Source organism: Patagioenas fasciata, chromosome 1 (genome assembly GCF_037038585.1).
Source record: "Patagioenas fasciata isolate bPatFas1 chromosome 1, bPatFas1.hap1, whole genome shotgun sequence".
NCBI lineage: Eukaryota > Metazoa > Chordata > Aves > Columbiformes > Columbidae > Patagioenas > Patagioenas fasciata.
Genome location: NC_092520.1, coordinates 211,451,007 through 211,470,348, shown reverse-complemented (window position 1 = coordinate 211,470,348; position 19,342 = coordinate 211,451,007). Strand labels below are relative to the sequence as shown.

The 19,342-nt window shown below is 42.5% G+C and overlaps 1 protein-coding gene across 1 annotated transcript; it reads right to left on the bottom strand.

The window, feature by feature from the left end:
* Positions 1 to 291: 291 nt before the first annotated feature.
* Positions 292 to 18,202, bottom strand: LOC136112338 (interleukin-2 receptor subunit alpha-like). Its single transcript, XM_065856935.2, has 8 exons — positions 17,853 to 18,202; positions 7,871 to 8,056; positions 7,543 to 7,677; positions 7,029 to 7,265; positions 5,321 to 5,362; positions 4,345 to 4,392; positions 3,367 to 3,430; positions 292 to 2,308 (listed from the first exon to the last, which is right to left on the bottom strand). Exons 1-7 carry the CDS (start codon positions 17,911 to 17,913, stop codon positions 3,387 to 3,389), a joined length of 753 nt encoding a protein of 250 aa, XP_065713007.1. The 5' UTR covers positions 17,914 to 18,202; the 3' UTR covers positions 292 to 2,308; positions 3,367 to 3,386.
* Positions 18,203 to 19,342: the final 1,140 nt, after the last annotated feature.

The following is a 19,342-nucleotide window of genomic DNA, read 5'->3' as shown; positions in this document are numbered from 1 at the left end:
AGACATGGTTGCTGGAGTTGCTTTTGCCCAAATATTTTTATTCTTCTCCTGCATTTTAAAGGTCAGTTGTGATATTACGTGTGTGATGTGAGCTTCAGCACAGGTCTTTAGAATAAAACTTCCTGCAATGCATTGCTGAGTTTGTGATACCTTTTGTTAAAATGTGTGGGTAACAGAAAATAAACATTTGATTTTTCAAAGATTCGATCAATAGCAAGAAGTACAAGCTGCCTTTCAATCACCCAAAACAATTTATTGTTATAGTTTATTAGTTGTTCCATGCTGAGAAAGTCCAAGTCTACAAAATAAAAATATTAACCACCACATCTCATAAGAGTAGCCATGGAGAAGGCACAACAGTGATGATGTCCCTTCGGTCACAGCCTCTTCCAGGGGTGGGTTTTTGCTCCCAGGATGGGTCCTACTGGTTTCCATGTCCTCTGTGTGTGTTGCGTTGGAGGATCAAACCTCAGATGCAAACATTTCTCCAGAGGGCTAACAAACCCTACTGAGAGGTAAAGTACAGCTCAACTGAGAGTTATAGCTTCCCCACAAAGTGCAGATACAGCTCCCATGCTGGAAGTGACCTGGGTTCAGATTCTTCATGTAGACACTAATAGCTAGGAAAATTAAACACTGTAATAGTTGTCCAGTATGTAACCCATTATTGCTTGCAGGTCCCTTACCAGCAGTGTGTCTCCCTTAATTTCCAAGAAACAAAGACAAAATGCAGAAAGAGAGATTCCCTGAACCAAGTTGGCCAGGGGAAGGATGAAAAACCACTGGAGCAGTAGGAGACATAAGACTCTTCTCTTGTTATCAGCATAAAAACGTGCATGCTAGGAGCAGATGAAACATTAGCCTTCTCCAGCAAAATGCCCTGAGCAGGACAAGACATGACAGCATAACTGCAGGTCTTAACCGAGGTCTTTTAGCAATAAGTAACATGCATCGACCGAATGAATCAGAAGAGCTTAGTACCACTGCTTGCAGCCTCCAGAGCAGCTGACAGGTGTGAAAACCTGTCATCTATCGCGTAAATACAGATTGTTGTTTGCTCCCATACAAAATAACAGCATGTAAGAGACCATTACATATCCATCTTTATAAAGATACATAGTACAAGTATGTCCTATTCCAACAGGAATAAAAAAAGCCATGGAAAATATAAATATCAAGGGTATGGAGTGAGAATAACTCAACAGGAATGCACGCTAGTAAATCAATGACATGTATACTCTATCATAAAATAGAAAACGATACTAGGATCTCATGCCTCCTGAATTACAAGGAAGGGATGAATCTTGTTTTGCTTTTAGCCATGTAAGCATCTATAGCTAGTCTGGTCAATCTGGGCATGATTTAGAGTCAATGTAGAGAAACAAGTGGCTTCAGACCATTTGGCCTGTATATAAATATATATATATATATATGGCATAAATAAACAAATATGCACATATATATAGGCAATAGGGTGAGAAGAACTGCTCTCTAAAGGGACTTGTTCCTTCCCATTCTCAGACATAGATGCTTGCATCTTGTCAGATGAACCACAACCTATCAGGCTGAATGTGGCAAAAAAAAAAAGAGGCCAAAGACTATTCGAACTCCACAGATTCCCAGTAATACATGCCAAGTACTGTGGATGCTTGAGTCCGTCCTCAAATGCCTTTGTGGCAGGTTCTTTGGTGCTCTGCAGCTACGAAAGGAGCCGTCGAAATAATCAACTGTCACAATCTGCAGCATCCTTCTCTGAGCTGGAGGAATCGTGTAGTAGTGGTGACGAATCTATGTGACTGGGTTTGACCTGTCTGGGTAGGGAAGGGGCAGGGGGACATCAGGTGTCCAGCATCTCTCTTTGTGGGAAGGTGGTGTGTGGGCTGTAATGACGGTGCCTGTAATCTAAACATGCTTGGGCGAGTGGTCCATGTGTATGCCTGGTTGCTTAGGAGAGGCTGCAGTTATATTCTAATAGCAATACATCTGCTGTAAATCTCCTCCTCCTATATGGTAGGAGGAGGAGAAGCGTTTCTGGGAAGCAGTTTCAGGCAGGGCTCTTTCCCTGTCTGTCAATGATAAGGTGCGCTCCCTCCACCCACGCTCTGTAGGTGGAATGTCACTCTGTCCCCATAAGAATTAAACGGTAATATTTTTGGCCTGTTTCACACATTGGATTTGAGGCTCCAGGCTTCCTTCTCTTTTGCCACCACTGGTCTTGGAGTTTCTGGTACAATTTGATTTCTTCTGTGGCAAGGCACTGATTTCATGAGCTTGGATCCAAATGCTGCAATTCCCTGAGAAATCTTCTCTACAGCAGGAAAAAGATTTTATTACAGCTAGAAAGAGGCAGTTTTCTATGATTTCTTCTATATTTACTATGAGAAACCACTCAGTACTTTTTGCAGAAGACACCACTTAGGATCTCGGTTACTATTTCATCTGGTATTGGCTATTTCATCACTTGTTCCCCCACAGGGCCAATGAAATGCAGATAATTCTTGACAATTTTTCACCTCTCATATTCTCAGAAATCACACAATGGCCCAGGCAATCTAAACCATGGTTCACCATCTTCACTAAAACATGTTTTGAAGTGTTGTCTAGACTTATGGCTTTATCCTACCATAAACTGGCAAAAAAAGCAGGCTGATGGTGATTTCACAAAGTCCTACCCTCCTCCTTTTCAAGAAAAATCCCCATTCAGCAGAGCAGAGCTGATCAGTAATTAGTAAAGAACATTAAGAGAAATTGGGATGAGGATTAGCAAAGAGAGAGGAGAAATGGAGAACTCTCAAGTGTCAAATAGGGACATCTTGGATTAACTAGGCTGGGAAGCCTGCGAACAGGAACAGCCTTTTGTGCATCTCAGAGTAGTAACAGGAACAGTGAGAAGGCCAGACTAAAATAAGTCTGAAGTACAAAGTTGACATGACATGACTGAGAAATCAGGGGGATGAAGGAAAAAGAACGACGTGGTTGTGGTGGCAGATGCTCCACCAGACTTCCCACAGATTAGACAGAGAGAAAAAGACTGGTCGTGCAATCTATCTGAAACCAACATATTTGCATAATTAACCTTAATTTCCCCACCGGATTCATTTTCCACCTGTTATTTAAATTGCCATTCTCAGTTCCACAATGGCTGGGACAAAGGGTGCTTTTTGGCTTCAAAAGCTCTGATTCCTCCTTTTATTGTGCCAGTATTTAATAGCTGAACCAGACAACCCCGAATCCAGGGGCATTCATTTAATACCAAAGAAGATACCCAGAAATCTAAGCAGTGCAATAGTGAGATGCCTGATCCAGGTGATAAATTTCCCCTTTCTTCTTTTAGACTTCACATTTTCCTGATTCCTTCCCACTTACCGTATTCTCTGCTTGGTGAGTCACACAAAGACAGTAGGAATGATAAGCAGAACAAAAACGATAGCTGTTAAAACAGAAAATCATCACAATTAGCACCTGGTTTTATCGGTAGTTATTGCAATTACTCCAACTGGTAGAAACAGGCAAGACCTGTGATAGGGGCTTATCTTGCCTCCATGCCCAGAGCCAATATGTCTTCCATATTGCCCCAGTTCTTTGCTCCTTGGGGCAAACAAGACCCAGCCAGAGAGGACCTGGGCAACTAGAGAGCACCCACGGCCAAATAACCAGGGACTAGTGATGCTGCGGTCTCCGGCACAGTTTGCAATGCTCCTCCTTCCCTTTCTTTATCTCACTCTGTTATCCCTCCTTACTACAATGTGCGCTACAGTTGTCAGTGGACTCCAGCTGGAATCAAGAGTCCTTACACAAAGTCTTGAGGGTATGCACAGTAAGAGATAATTTCTGTTTTAGCAGGTAATGGTTGAATGGAAGACAGGGGAAAAAAATCCCTTCAGACTCATCTAAATGCATCAGTTTAGCTATGACAAAATATTTTATTTGCCCATCTTTTTTTTCTTTTTTACTCCTTTGAAAATGTGAAAGAAACACATCATTTAAATATTTATATTTTTCCTTTTTTTTTTCCCATTGAAGTTATTCACTGAATTCACAGAAAGTCCCAGAGAAAGAATCTGAAAATAGTTTCATTTAAAAACTAGACTTTAGGTTGGCCTATTTTCTTTTATATCCCTTATGAGTCTTTGACAACCTCTTTAAAAAAAGCTTAAGTGCTTGAACAGTCTCTATTTACATTTTCTTTACTAACTTCTCACTCAATACATGGATGTAGAGGGATCTTGCAGTATATTTATTATCTCTTGTAACAGAGATGGGTTTCTTTGGTAGAACAAGGCAAAGTAATGGCCCTGCGGGCTGGGGTGAAGTCTGTAATTAACAATTAACAAAATGGCATACCTGTCACTGGCAGCATCACAGGTGAGGAACAGGATGGATGAGCCGAACCTGAAAAGAGAGAGAAAGTCTTGGTTTTGTATCAATTTGCCCTTCGTCAAAGCAATGATGAGGATGGAGCCAAGCTACATCTGACAGCTCTCCCTCTGCAGACAAGACAATAATTACCATGTTTGCTTCTTGGCCACCATTAGGTGTTTCCAACCTGGATATCAACATATATGCTGACCTAATCCCTGTTAATGGTGGGCATGAAGTGAACTGTATTTTCCAGGGAATGGGATCCAGCAAAGACCTGTATTACATATGAGACCAGGAAGGATTACTTTAAAGGTGCCAAGCTGGGATTTGGAAACATGGTTTCAAACAGGAACTCCTTTTCCCCAGAAATGTAACTCAAAACTTGCCTAGTGAAAGAAATTAATTGAATTTTTTCCTTATCCTGAACAAGAAGCTCTGAAGTTGAGCCAATAAATCAGCAGGTTTTTAACAAGAAGTCATATAAGAGCAGTCTCTTGATAAATATCTTTGTGCTGGATGCTGGGAGGAGAACAGAGAAAGGGGAGGATACTCCTTACCTAGCCCCATTAAAGACATCACATCATAACGAAGAGGAAGGCAACACTTTATGGAAATAAATACTTGTTGCACCAATTACAAAGACCAGACCTTGCTCAGGTTTGAGTGTACTTCTGCAGTAAACTGAAATTATTGTTCTGCCGAATGCAAAGCCAAGATGGCCTATTTTATCCTTCAGCCTTATGCTTTTCATAATCTTAATTTTAAAAATTTCAAATATTTGTAATCTCCGACTATTCAATAGGTTGTATAATTTTCTAGGACTGGCATGTTGGTGGGTTATTTCCATCACAGCAAACAGTTCCTTCATCGTGATAGTACCATGTGAAATTGTCAATGGGGAAAAATGACTGTCCTGAAGAAGAAGGAAAGACCAAACAACAAATTGTGACTGCTGTACCTGGATCACTCTGAACTGGGCACCACAGGGAAACAGGTGGATCTATAAAGAAGGGGAAAAAGTCCTCGGTTAATGCTGAAAAAGTGTGCCCAGTGAGTAAGGAGATTCATCCCTACACTCAGGGCAGTAATGAGAGGCAACGATGGCCAAGTGCTCAAATCATCCTGCTCTACCACATGGCCTGGTATGGAAAAGTCCTCTTCTGTTGACCTTGCATTGTCTCCCATCTCTTTAAAATTCAGCCCATCACACTCACCTGCCTCAGAGGAGGTTGGGAGCATAATGAAAACCTAAGGACTCTAAAGGTGCTGGACAGCTGGGTCCTTCCACCTTCAATAGCTCTGCCTGACACCCAGAGAGAGCTCCAGACCCTCAGTGCTATCACAGACACTTGGGAAAAAGGGCTCTGTTTTCTCTCTGCGTGTTGAACTCATTCATTGTAGAGTTAGAAGAGGTACCATCAGAAAAAGGTAGGTGACTTGGGTAGAGTAAGAGCCATGAAGGTCTGAGTTTTGTTTTTATGTTCACACATCTAAAGGCCTAAAAGCAGGAGGCAGAGGTTCTGCAGCCTCAGTTGAGAGCCCTGCTGGCTCCCTGAGCAGTGAGACTCAACATGTCAGATGACAATGGTGCATGTCCTGGTCAGTCTGTGTCCATAAAGACTACAGGGCAATATTGGTGGGCTTCTTGCTGTCTCTGTTCAAAACAGCATCCTGGGTATTAAATTAAGAAATGAGCCACATTACTTAAGTTTAGCTATGGAATAGCTAAACTCTGGATCCTAAAATCCTGAGCAATCATGAGGGAAGCTTAGATATACCTTTTGGAGTACCTTACTGTGAAGTGGCAATAGATAGCATATAGCAGCCAGGAGGAAGGAGAAAAGGAAATGCTTATTCTATTATTTTAACAGAATCACAGAATAATTTTGGTTGAAAGAGACCCTCAAGATTATCAAGTCCAACCATTAACCTGATGCTGTCGCTAAACCATGTCCCTAAGAACTTTATCTATGCATCTCCTAAACCCCTCCAGGGATGGTGACTCCACCACTGCCCTGGGCAGCCTGTCCCAATGCCTGACAACCCTTTCCATAAAGAATTTTTTCCTAGTATCCAATCTAAACCTCCTCTTGCACAACTTGAGTCCTTTTCCTTTTCTCTTATCACTTGTTACTTGGGAGAAGAGACCAACCCCCTCCATGCTCCAAGCTCCTTTCAGGCAGTTCAGAGATCAGAAGGTCTCCCCTCAGCTCCTGTTCTCCAGCTGAACACCTCAGGTCCCTCAGCTGCTCCCATCACACTTGTGCTCCAGCCCCTTCCTCAGCTCCATTCCCTTCTCTCAACTCGCTCCAGCACCTCAGTGTCTTTCATGTCGGGAAGGGCCCAAAACTGACCCCAGGATTTGAAGTGCAGCCTCCCAGTATATGACAGCATGGCTCTTTCTGCTCACAAATTCCTGCAATTTTGCAGTTAGTATGAAAGGACACCCAAGACAAAGTAGGATGCAGCTATGTTCTCCCCAGAGATGTCATCTCCATCAATCAGAGATGACATCTCCATCAGTGTCAGAGTCCTGAGGCCATTGATCTCTCCATCCTGAACCTCAAGCAGGTTGTTCCTTAGGACTGATGTGCTGAGTTGGTGGGGTTCTGGACCCTGCATGAGGAGATCATGACATTGATGTGATGCCAAAGCAACCACCTTACCTGGCTCAATAGTCTGTGGAAGTGACTCATTGCTATAGCTGCTGTCATTGGTGCATCGCATGGCAAGGGGAGTCCAGGTAACTTCACCATTCACCTTCACGCACGTGCTGGTGCCAGAGGTGGGGGGTCGCTTATCGTATCCGCTCTGGCATTTGAAATGCAGTACTTGCCCCACATAATATTGTCTTCTCGGACTTAAAGATGCATGTGGAATAGTCTTGGGAGGCCCACAAAAATCTGTGAGATCACAAGGCAGCACACGGTTAAAACAGGTTTTACCTACTGCTTTTGCTCTTGAAACATCATAATTTGTATTGCTACAAGATACAGAGAAGCAGGATATACCAAGCCTTCCTAATTCTTTGTTAGGATATAAAATGCTCATTCACTCATTCAGCCAAGGTATTAGAGCAATTGTTTCTTTCTCTCTGTCTGACAAAATAATTTGACATTACTCATCATTGTTACACCACTTCCACAGAAATCAGTGTAACAGTAATGAATGGGGTCTTACCTTTCTGACCAAACTCTGTCAGGTTTTCTTGCTTCTGGGGTGCAGGGCTCTGTGTTTTTCTTTCTGGCTTCTGTGTAAAATCTATCTCCTTTGTGGGAGACGTTGACAACAACTTTTTCTCATCTGTGGGAGAAACTATATGTGCTGAATTACAGTAGGATGAATAGAAGTGCAAACCCAGAGCACCTACAATTTTAGAGGCAGGATAGAACGGTTGCGAGTTCTAATTGGCAAAGCACAGAAGAACAATACCCGGATGCATCTTTTACTGAGTAAGTCATTGGAAAAACACTACTACAAGTGTAGAAAAAGGACAATAATCACTTACCAATGCATTCAAATTCCTTGTAGACCCAAGAAGCGACCCCCTGTTTCTCTTTACATTGAATTCCCGGGTACTGGCCACTTCTTCTTGTGTAGCCACTGTCACATTCATAATACAGCTTGGTCCTCAGTGAATACATTTCAGCAGAAACATCAGCAAATTTGGTCCGTGGAAGATCTGGGCATTCTTCTGCAAACAGAAACCTGAGAGTCAGGACGGCCTGTGCATCTTTCTGTGTTATCAACAGCAGAGCTCAGTGAAGTGAAGTAAACTTAATTCTGTTCCCAGGGCTGAAATCCCAGCTGAGGGATGAAACTGGATGTCATGAAAGAAACATGAGGGTGGCAAAACTTTGTTACTTCGATTGTCTCTAAGCCATGGAGGGGTTCAGAGTGTCTAGCGAAACTATTAGCTATTTCAAGTGAATGTTTTTTAATCTTAGAACAATCCCACTATCCAAAGCCTTCTTCACATTGGAGTTACTTGTTGCTGTTGATTTTATAAGTATAGATTTGTTCAGGATGCAGAAAAATCCCTTGGGATTGTCTTCAAAAGTGCTGTGGAGCCTGTATTTGTCTACACTCTCTTAGTTAGGAGGGTCTGATTTGACACCCTTGTGTTTCTCCTAGAGGAGAAAGGATGCTGAATCAAGGATGTTCTGCAGCAGCTTCTTAATGAAGCTGTACACAATCAGAGTGGGCAGCCCTGTATCTATGGAGTGAGGCAGAATAAGGAAAATTAAACATTAAAAGTTGCAATCATCTATAATCAAACATTAGAAAGGGCAGTAGGCTCTTGGTTCTGTTTGAGCACACCAAAGAGCAGCTTACTAGGAAAGAAGTTTGCAAGCCTAGATATAACTTGTCCCAAAACAAGGACGTGAAGTGCAGTGCCATCAGCAAATCACATCTAAATATACTTCGCAATCAGTTGCAATGAATTAAGTTGGATCCTTTCAGTGCATTTGAAAAGACCACTGAAGCTGAGCGGGAGACCCAGAGGTTGATAAAGGCGCTACTGAATGATTATTTAAGGCCTAAAGGCTGAGTAATTCAAAGCTGAAACAGGCTGTTTGCATTGGGGCTGTCACTTGAGATCTTCGGGTGCATGATCTGTGGCCCTTCACGCTTACAAGTAGTAGCAACAACTATTAGGAGTAAAATTTCTTAGTCATCACGTCTTCGCATTTTCTGCAGCCATAATTGATGCAGCCTTAGCAACCAGCAAGAATGACTGTGAAAGGGCCTTGAATCCCTGATAGTTGCTCATCATTTGGCACCTGCCCTTGACTCCCAAAGTGGCTTCTTGAAACGAAGCCATGTGTTGCCAACAGCAACCCGGTCAGTGACTCCCAGACCCAGCCCTGCAATGCCCTTTTCTTTCAGGGTCACCCATCATTTTCTCACTTGGATATTTTCTGCCCTTTTTTACTTTTCATTATCTTGACGCTAGTAAAAGTCATGGAGTTTGAAAAAGGCAACCTTGAAAAGCATTGTGAGTGTTTTAACAGCTAAGCTGCACAAAGGGTATTTTAATCCTGTTTTGTCTTTGTGTTATCGAAGGATTCGCCTTGTAAACTACATCAGACTGTGGCTTTGAGAGAAGCGGCTGTACCCGAAATAGTTAACCACATGGTTTACCACAGACTGTCAGGGTGATTAAAATTAAAGAGTTATCAGATTAGCAGCAAGTTGAGATCATGTACTCTCACTTTCCCTGAAAGCTAAAAGCATGTTTCCCTCAAGACTTCAAAAGCTGCTTTGAAGCAGACTGCAGATCTGAATCTCGGCACGAGGCACTAAAACCTACAAGTCTTTAGTCTCTTCTTAAGAAAACCCACAGCATTTAACCTACTCATCATAAAGGGCAACTGTTGTTTCAATCGATGATCAAGTGAAGTCAGAGTTCTTCTGAACTTGCACTGTCAGATAGGGATTGTGCAGAGATGGTGCACATGGGTGACAGTGAGCAAAATCCACTGTGCTGGTGCTCTTGGATCAACTCATCCATGTGGCAGATGGATCTCATGCAGCATTCCTAGGATCCAGCCTTTTCATCTCACCCACATCACTCAAGCTCTGCTCCTCTCACATCTAAACCACTGCTGCTTTGGCCTTTACAGTCACCTTCCTGTCTCTGATCCAGAAAGCATTTGGAAAGATGAATTTCCTAGGTTTCATTGTCACCTTCTGTTTGCTTCCCTCTGCTGACTGCTAACTGCTTCACTGTCATGTCAAGTATTTTGCTCCCATTTTCAAGAACTTTCTCCTTATCAACCATCATATCCTTTCAAAGCATTGGCTTCTCGTCCCATGCTAGATCTCCTCACCAATGGGTTTGATATCAAAGTCATCAGCTTCTGGGTTTCTTGTGGCAATCTTCACACTAGGAGGAGCTGTGCCAAAATATGGACATTTCAAGATACCAATTGCCATTATTCCTCTTCATTGTCTATAAGTATCTTAGATATCTTCAGAGGTGCTTTTTTTAAGTGGTCTTTTACCCATCTTTCAAGAACAAGTAGGCACCAACATACTGATCAGCATTACTTCTGTACTTTGTTGCTTTGTATTTGGATTCTAAACTACATGTGTTGATCAGCTATTCATACCATGCCCAACACAAATGAGTCCTAACTATCAGCCAGCACTCCAGGCATTGTGGCAGTAGATGTGATAATAACTCATGATAATGACTGCACGCTCAAGTAAGTCTACCTGAGAATGGAAGCTATGGTTTGGCCATCAAACCCAAAAGAGCTCCCTGTGCATTGACATTTAGCAGCATCCCAGGTTCAAGCTGATTACTGTATTTAAGCTCCCATCAGGAAAGAATAAGTGTCCTCCAAAGCTGCAGGGGCCACGGGTGGTGGCATGTAGGTGTGCATGGGTGTTTGATGGCACTAGACCTCCTGGTATACTGTGGACAGACTGTGCAGAGAAGAAGAAGACCTGATGAGGTCTGGATCAGATTGCCTACACAGAACGACCTTTGGAGTGAATCATCTCTAAAACTTCAGTCTTTGTGCCTGAGGAAACTGCATAGTTTGCCCCTAAAAAATCAACAACCCTGTTGTGTGGGTGATAACAGAACCAAGGGATGGGAAGAAGCCAGGAAACTAAGGAATGGCAGTGTAGATTTACTGCTTGACTAGTTTTCTGAGTTTTTACATTTATAGGGCAGATTAACTTTGGGGTTTTTTGCTGGTTTGGACCTGGTTGGGAATTAGTTTGTCAATTTGTTTGAGTTAGTGTGATATGCAAACACGAATCATATACAAGGCCAGCACTTCTAGGTGCCACCTGCCTCGTAGCCTCTGGTAGCCCAGTTTTGCACAGCCCAGCTCTCTCTGGATTCTGCATCCCTCCACAGCTACTCCAGGGCTACACTTCTGCTAATATTGGATTAAAAGACTGTCTTCACATCACCTTCACATCTTTTGGGGTTTCGGTTGCCTCCTCATTTTCCCTCCCTACATCCTCCAATTCTCCATTCCTGCGACAAGGTGCTGTGTGTCCCTATTTCCTTCTCTTTTCATCCCGATGTCCGTAGTCCTCCCTTTCCTCCATTCACAAGCTTCATCAGCCCCCACCTACCAATCTCGTCTCCTACACCCCCAAAATTCCCTGTGACTCCATTTCTTTGCACTTAGAGGTACTAACATGATGTATTGAAATGGGCCGAACAGAGAGATTGGTGTAATAGTGTTATGGGATTTAGCACTACTACCAGGTGCAGAATTGCTAGAATACGTAGCTCTCCTACGGCAGCTGAGAATCCACGTTTCTCTCCATATTATCGGATTTTTGGTGCCTACAGCATTTCTGGATATTTTGGAACTGGTTTCAAATATTATCATATAGTAGATCGAGACATGCCCTTGGAATTAGAGGGAGACTAGTGAATTCAGATGCTAGACATCTGTGAAACATAACATTTAACAAGCAGTTATTGCTTCTTCTGGTGTGCTCCTAAAATTAAGTTGGTAAATTTTCTGAGACCTGCAATCCATTCCTTATCATCTGAGCCACAAGATAGGTGGGACTCCTGCTATTCCTGCTTTAAGCAATGGTGCCTGATGCCATTTGAGGTGTCTTAGGGAATCTGGGACCTCCACATAAGCCATCAGATATCACATAGGAGTTATTGGAGGTTGGTACCAGGCAGAATACCCTGCCATGCCCCATTTTTGTGATTTCATTGCCATGTGCTAAATAAAGCTTAACTGCCTTTGGTTACCCTCAGCATCCAGGGTCATTATTTAGGCTCAGGGAAAATAAACCCACTAGCTAAATCACCATCAGTTCTTTCAGCACTTGGGTTTCTTCCCAGAGTTTTCCCATTCAAATATGTTACTGACCCAACACAAAACACTCTCAATAGATGTTCTGGCAGTATTAGGATTTATGAAGCTCTCCTGCCTGTTTCTTCTGCACATCTGAGTTGTTAGAGTAGTGTTAGACAAGGCATCAGAACAACACCTTTTGTCCAGAAGCAGCAAATGGGGAAAATTTCTTAACAGGTGTTTTTAGTGTGAGGTAAACACAGACAGTGAGTCATGCCCTGATAACCTAAACTCAGTTTCCTCTGTCATGTGGCTGTGTGTCACCAGCGCTGACACTATTCTGATGTCAAGTTAAAAAGGCAAGGTGCAAAAATAGGGCCATTTTCCACTAAACACGAATGTGGTAAGACAGGATCAGTAGGAAACCGACTGTTCTGGGTAGAAGCAGTGGAAGAAACCAGGCACTTCACACACCTGCCCAGTTCAGAGATGAAGAGAACCTTTCCCCAGAGACACCAAGAAATCAGAACACGGCAAAATGAGGACGTTCCCCGAGATGTGTCTGAAAAGGTAATTCAGCCCTGGGGGTTCATGTGCTGTTGGAAACTATGCACTCTCTAAATAGAGCATGTTCTTGAAGATGCAACTGATACGGGTGAAGAGAAGGAATCGATACCAACAACAGGACTGAAATGGTAATGAACTTTTTCTGACTTTAAAACTTATTCCCAAAAGGTCCGTTAACAAGGTAGCTACAGCTCTGCCTGCTTCTTTCCCCTCTGATTAATGTAATTTATATTTATTTTCGGTGTAGATTTATAAACTGGCAATAGATCCCAGCTCTGGGGCTGGGATGCAAACCTGAAGTTTATGGTAATTTGCCTGCCAGCTGTTGGTTAGCTATAGTGTAGATGCAAGATTTAATGTGATGAAGGAGAGATCAGCCTTTTGGGGGAGGAGATGGGTTTTAATATTTCTAGTAGTGGAGAAAAGGCATGTTCTGTTCTAAGGACTAAGTAGTTTCATGCCTGTTGAGTTTGCTGTACTAGAATTCAGCTTCGTTGGAAAGAAGTGTAAAATCAACCAGGATATTGACCAGCAGGATCTGTCTACAAATTCTTTGTAGGACCACGGAAAATAAGGTTTGGGAGAGATGCACTTCCCCTGTCTTTTGACTTTATCAGGTTAACCAGCTGTTTGCCACTGACCTTGGCAGTGAACTCTAATGCAAAAAAAAAAAAAAAGGAAATAAGATGTGTTCTCCATCTAAAGCAAGGCTAGAACTGGTTTTACAGTGGAGTAAGCTTTCTCATGCTAAGCATAACTTAGCCTCAGGAACTGCCTTAGCTCCTTCTGGAAGGAGCGGAGGTGGGCAGACCTCTGTAGAGGACAGCAGACACCTAACTCAGGTTCCCCAAAGCAACGTTACAAGTTCTTCTCTCTTTTTATTGGCTTCAGTGGTGGAAGAACAGTCCCTAAACATGCTCACACAGATAATTAGTGTGGCTTAGCTAATGCACTGATTTCACTTTAAACCCCACTTTGCTGAGATCCCAGCAGATCAGCCTGCAGAGATTGTTGTGTCTTCTGTTGATTCAGATGTTTCTTGACTGAACATCTGCTTCCCCTCTTCCTAAACACAACTATCCCCTTTCATCACCAACTCGCTCCTGTTTTAAGGCTTGGTCTCAATGCCAACCAGCCGACATGAACCAGACATTTCAATTCCTTGTGTGGTCACTAGAAAGAGACTTAAAGGACATGATTCATTGTACCCTTATCTGCAATCTGGTAGAAGAATTGTGCCCTGAAAGGTCTACTTTCTCTTCACTATGGCTGTGAAGGGGGTCCACATGTCCAGCTCGACAGAGAAGATGGTGCAGACAGTTGAAGTTAAGTTGAATATTAATCCCATGCCTGGTCTGGCAGGGAGGTTGAGCTGGGGACTTGGGCTGCAAGAGGGGAATTGGAAGAGGCAGTATTAGGAGACAGGAAGAGGACAGAAAGCCCTAGCACAGTGCACTGCGTAGAAAATGTACAAAGCGGACAATTTGAAACATTTGTTTTTCCTATTCTGTTGTTTCTGGGTGTTTATAACCTTCTTGGTTCTGTGGTGAAGCCACAGAGCTCAAACTCTTTCAAGACAACCACTGCACATGGTAGCAGAACACAGTGTCTGGTTTTGAGAATAACATACGTAAAAGCCTTGTTTTGGCGTGTGACATTTGGGGTTTGAATAGGTTTGGCTGCATTTTTCCTTGAATCTGTGACTTCAGTAACACCTACCTCTATGGTATTTTCATGTAAAGGGAAAAACACATAACTGAGAAAGAAAATTGGCTTTTTAAATAGCAGCAGAAATTCAGATCCTTTTATTCGGCTGGAACTTTCTCAGCCTTGCCTTTTGTTGGGTTAGAAGGGCAGTCGAGAACATCCCCTCCGAAAATAATTGAACTGGCTGACAAGCATGTGCCCCAGCCTTGGGTAAGAATGACAAAAAGTCTGATGGGACTCTTTTGATTTCAAATGTGGCTTTAGGACTCACCTCAGTTGACTTGTGGCCTTAGCGTGGTCATCGAGCTTTTCGCTGGAGCTCTCAAGAGCAGGATGGAAATGATTTGTTAATGTTGATGATTTTTCTGACCTTGTAATGCATGAAACAATTTGCCAAATAAAGAAGGCTGTGTATTCCTTATCTGTGGGCTTGCACTTTACAAATGGAGAACATAAAGAAAAAGCAGCAGGTGAAAGGATGGCAGGGCTGAGGAGCAAGGAGTCAAGTGAAGTAAGTCATGGGAGGGCTTTGGAAATGTGAGTTTTGGGGAAGCATTGGAGTAGATGGAGAGAAGACTCGGCCAGGTTGGGAAATTTGGGAAATCCAAGATTCAGAACCAGAGTCAGGAGATGGAAACGATGGGTAGAAAGCATCCAAAAGCTGGGCTTTGAAGGTTCAATTAATGCAACAGGAAAAACAGGAGAGAAAAAGCTGAAGGAAGAAAGCCGGGACATCAAAATTGCAACACGATGGAGGCAATAGTGAGCAAAGTCAAAGGCAGTGGCTTTCTAGCAGTAGTTAATAAGTGGATTCTTTTTTCTATGATAAAATAAAAGATGTAACATTTCATGAGGTGGGGAGAAGATTTCTCCATCTCAAAGCAGAAGCAGATACTGCAGGATCTCTGCCCATAGTATCTGCTTTACCTCAGCAGGATCACCATTTAAACAAAATATTAAACAATTTTTTAAATTGTAGCTGTATGTTGGATACCTTGGTGCTGAGGGCCACTGTAGCCGGAAGGTTTATAAAGGTATTTGCTCTCTGGTTGACCTTCCAAGAAAGAAACACTTGTACGTGTTTGACAACTTTAATTTATTCTGCATAGCATTTCAAATCCATGGGAGCGAGCACTAATATGCAAGTATAATGGGAAAGAAATTCCTCTCATTTAAATGACTGAGATCTGGTACCCATCTTGTGTGAATGAAATTCTTTCTTGTGCGAGTTTTAATCCTTTCCAGGTTTAACTTGCAAATCTGTTCAGTGTATTCCTGTATGATGAATACCAAGATGGAAAGGTCGTAGGAGCACAGACCAGCTTTTATCTTGTATTTGACCCTCACTTAGCATACTGCAAGCCTCATCCATTCTAGGCACTGCTGCTGTGCAGAGTAAATGAGATAAATGCAATCCTTGTCACTAGAAAAACAGCACTTCTCTTATTCTTTTTAGCCCTAAGGTGTAGTTTAATTTTTACTGAATGATCATCCCATGCCGTAGTTTCCCCAGTTGAGAGGACTTTGCCCTCTCAAAGCAGTTTGAGATCTATCAGTGAAACTGTTCTGTAAAACAAAGGCTTTTTGTTTTTCTTTTTTCCCTAATTACATTTATTCCTGAAAGTGCATTTTGCCAGCAAACCTCTTGCAAACAACATCTATAGCAGGATCCATTTACAAAACTGGGATGAGCTGAAAAGACTAAGGCAAAATAAAATGAATGGCACTGTATGTACTGAGACGTAGCTGATTTTTGTCCAGTTTGACGTAGCCTCTTTCCCTTTGCTTTGCTTATGTCTATTCCCAGGTCTCCTTGTTGATCCCATGAGGGAAATAAAAACAATAGGTCTTACAGGCATCTCTACAACAAAGCCCCTAAATTGGTAAAAGGTGATATTTCTACCTTAGTTTATTATTTACAGGGAGAAATGTAAAAAAAATATATCAAGATTATGTTTAAACACTGAGAGAGGCATTGAAAATAAATGCAGGAAGCTGAGGAAAGAATAGCTTAGTGAATCAGTGAGGAATGCAATGCTATGCATTTATTCATTCATCGGAGAAGTAAATCACATCAAATAGCATAAAGTGCAACTGCTCTAACAGCCCTCAGTTTTTTTTCCAAAAACCAGAAAGATTTCTGATAAATGAGACTTGCCAGCAAGAAACTGCACAACATGTCCCAGGCACAGTAATACAGAAAACGTGATATAGGGAACCTGACTCATCCCAGAACTGATTCTATTTACGTATCTCTGGATGAACGTCTCGCAGTGAAGCCCTTGCATGCAGCTCTTAAACATTTGTCATGGGTATTGGCACTTTGTTTGGCAATGAAAATGCCTCATGAACCACAGGATCAGAGGATCATTTTGACTGGAAGAGACCCTGAAGATCATCGAGTCCAAGCGTTAACCCAACGCTGTCTCTAAGAACCTTATCTACATGTCTTTTAAACACCTCCAGGATGGTGAAGGTAAAGCATTTACTGGCAAAATACTTTAACAAGAGTAAAATAAGCTGAGGGTTATACATTTGTGAAGGTACTTTCTGCATTAACGAGCTTGTTCATAAGCAATGCAATCTTCCCTTGAGATGCCCAGCTCCTGGTAAAATTTGCAGCCCTGCTAGAAATAATCCATTAGCAGTTACAGTACCAGTGTATCCAAGAACTGCCTGAGGCTGTATCTGCTCATACATCCCAACCTGGACATCACCATTAGATACAGAAGGAAATATCAAATTTATGGAGCACTGAGAATGTAAGGTTGTGGGGTTTTTTTCCCTTTGAACAAAGCAGTTTAAATTCAAATGCGCTAATATATCACCAGACCATTTCTCAATGCACACACTTGTCACAATAAATAAGCTACATATAAGCAGTATCACAATTTATAGATGTGTAAATTTATGCTGAATGAATTAGCTGCCTCCGTTCACAGTTTATAGGCACCACTGGTTGGGAGGTGTGGCTGAAAGAATACTTGATGTCTATAGTATCCATAGCAAACTTGGATGGCACTTTTTAACTAGCAGCATTGCCATCAATTTTACCTACAAGGGTACTGACATTTCAGTGTCTATTTTTAGATTTCCTAAAGTTACATGCAAAATGGAAAAAAAACAAAAAAGAGCTACCTAAGGTGCACAAGGCTGCTTTGATCTGCCCACTATTCCAACAATGGGTTGGAGGGTACATACATTACTCACACAAAAAAACATCCTGTAATGCTGTGGATTGTCTGCAGTGGATGTTTTGCGGGCACAAAACCCTTTTCTCTCATTTCCTTAGAATAATAAATTCCTTAAGCTCTTAATACCTTTCCTTACTTGAAAGGAGTCAGGATGTTGCGAACATCCTCCAGCAGCCACCACAAAAACGCAAATCATACTTTCCCTCCCCAGAAGGCAGAAATAGTCTTTTACCTGTCTTGTTCCCCTTGATGGATCCAAACAAGAGCCACATCAAAAGGCACTTGAGCTCCATGGGACTTGTTCACATCTTTTCCCTGCAACGCTGAGGATGCTGAAGTTTCTCAGAAGCGATGGGCTGGTGCCAACCAAGCCAAGGAACCGTCTACTGCCTGGTTAGACCGGTGGGGAGCATCACCCTGCGTGCGCGGCAAGGACTTTGCTCTTTGGTCGGCAAATCGTTGTTTCACTGATTGGCTTCGCAAGAGAGAAGAAAAGCCGTTCTCTGTTTGGGTATTAGTAGCTTTTATCCAGGAAATCAAACTCAAGGCTCAGCGTGGCGGAGCGCGCCGTCGCGTGTAGGAAGTGGTTTGACACATCAGAGCTACTGACTCCAGAGCTGTTCCTCTCCAGCTGAGGTCAGTAGAGGGGGGCAAGACTTTAATGGGTTTGTGCAGCCACTCAACCCCAAGCCTGTGGCTGGACAGACATTTGAGATAGACCATGGCTGTAGAAGAGTTGTCTGGTGTATGACAGTGAACCTCAGACAACGTCTGTGAGGTCTACCTACAAAGAAAAGGTCGTGTGGGGTATTGTTTTGGCTTTTTGCAGGTTTTCTGATGATAGTAAAGCCACACTCCATTTGTTTTTTTGATGTATGCATGTTTGCAGTTTCTCTGGGTGACAGCTGAGCTTCTGAAGGATGGACACTTTGATTAAAAAAGAAAGAATATATGACGATGAGGCTGGCAGATTTGGAAAGGGTTGTGCTTGCTCCTGAATTGTCTGGGTTTGTGTGAAATTCGTTCTTCCAAATGTCAGTGGAAAAACAGAAACTATCAAGGAAGTATCACACTTTATGTAGTTTTTCTTCAGCCACTTCCAGAGAAATTATCTGTCAGCACCTAGAGAATTAGTTCGGATAGACTATACAAAAACAGATTTAAACTACCTGTGGTATTCTACGATGATCACTACATGCTGGACATTTACTTCTCCTTTCTAAATCCTTAATGAAGTAAGTCTATCGAACAGGCATGCCAAGAAAGAGGTGTGATACATTTTTAAACATTGCTACAGCCACATCCATCGGTTGTAGGCACAGATGCAGAGGATGCTGGTTTATTAGTATAATATCAGTGTAATAATATCTCTGTTCCTCACTATCAGAGCTTCTCGTGTCCTCCCACCCATAAGGGAGATGATCCTGTGAAAGGCAGCTGGCAAAAGGGAGCTTCTTTTGAGTGAGACCCAAAATACACCTTTTTGGGGGGGGTAAATGATGCTATATCCACGGGAGGTTGCACAAATGTGTATCTTCTCCCCCAGCAAATGAAAAGGTGTAAACAAGGCAGCGCTCATGAGAGCAGCAGACAGAAGAGATGCCACAGCCCCTGATCCCTGCCTCCTGATAAACCTCATGAAAGCTTCTGTGCAGCTTCATTGATGCAGGTGACAAGTCCTCTTGGAAGGTCTGTTGGCAACAAGGCTTTGGCCAGGAGATT

Coding starts and splice junctions, on each gene's coding strand:
- LOC136112338 (XM_065856935.2), bottom strand. CDS start 17,913: ATGGAGCTCAAGTGCCTTTTGATGTGGCTCTTGTTTGGATCCATCAAG. Junction 8,057..17,852: donor CATCAAGGGGAACAAGACAG/GTAAAAGACTAT, acceptor TTCTGTTTGCAG/AAGAATGCCCAGATCTTCCA. Junction 7,678..7,870: donor CAAGGAATTTGAATGCATTG/GTAAGTGATTAT, acceptor CAGCACATATAG/TTTCTCCCACAGATGAGAAA.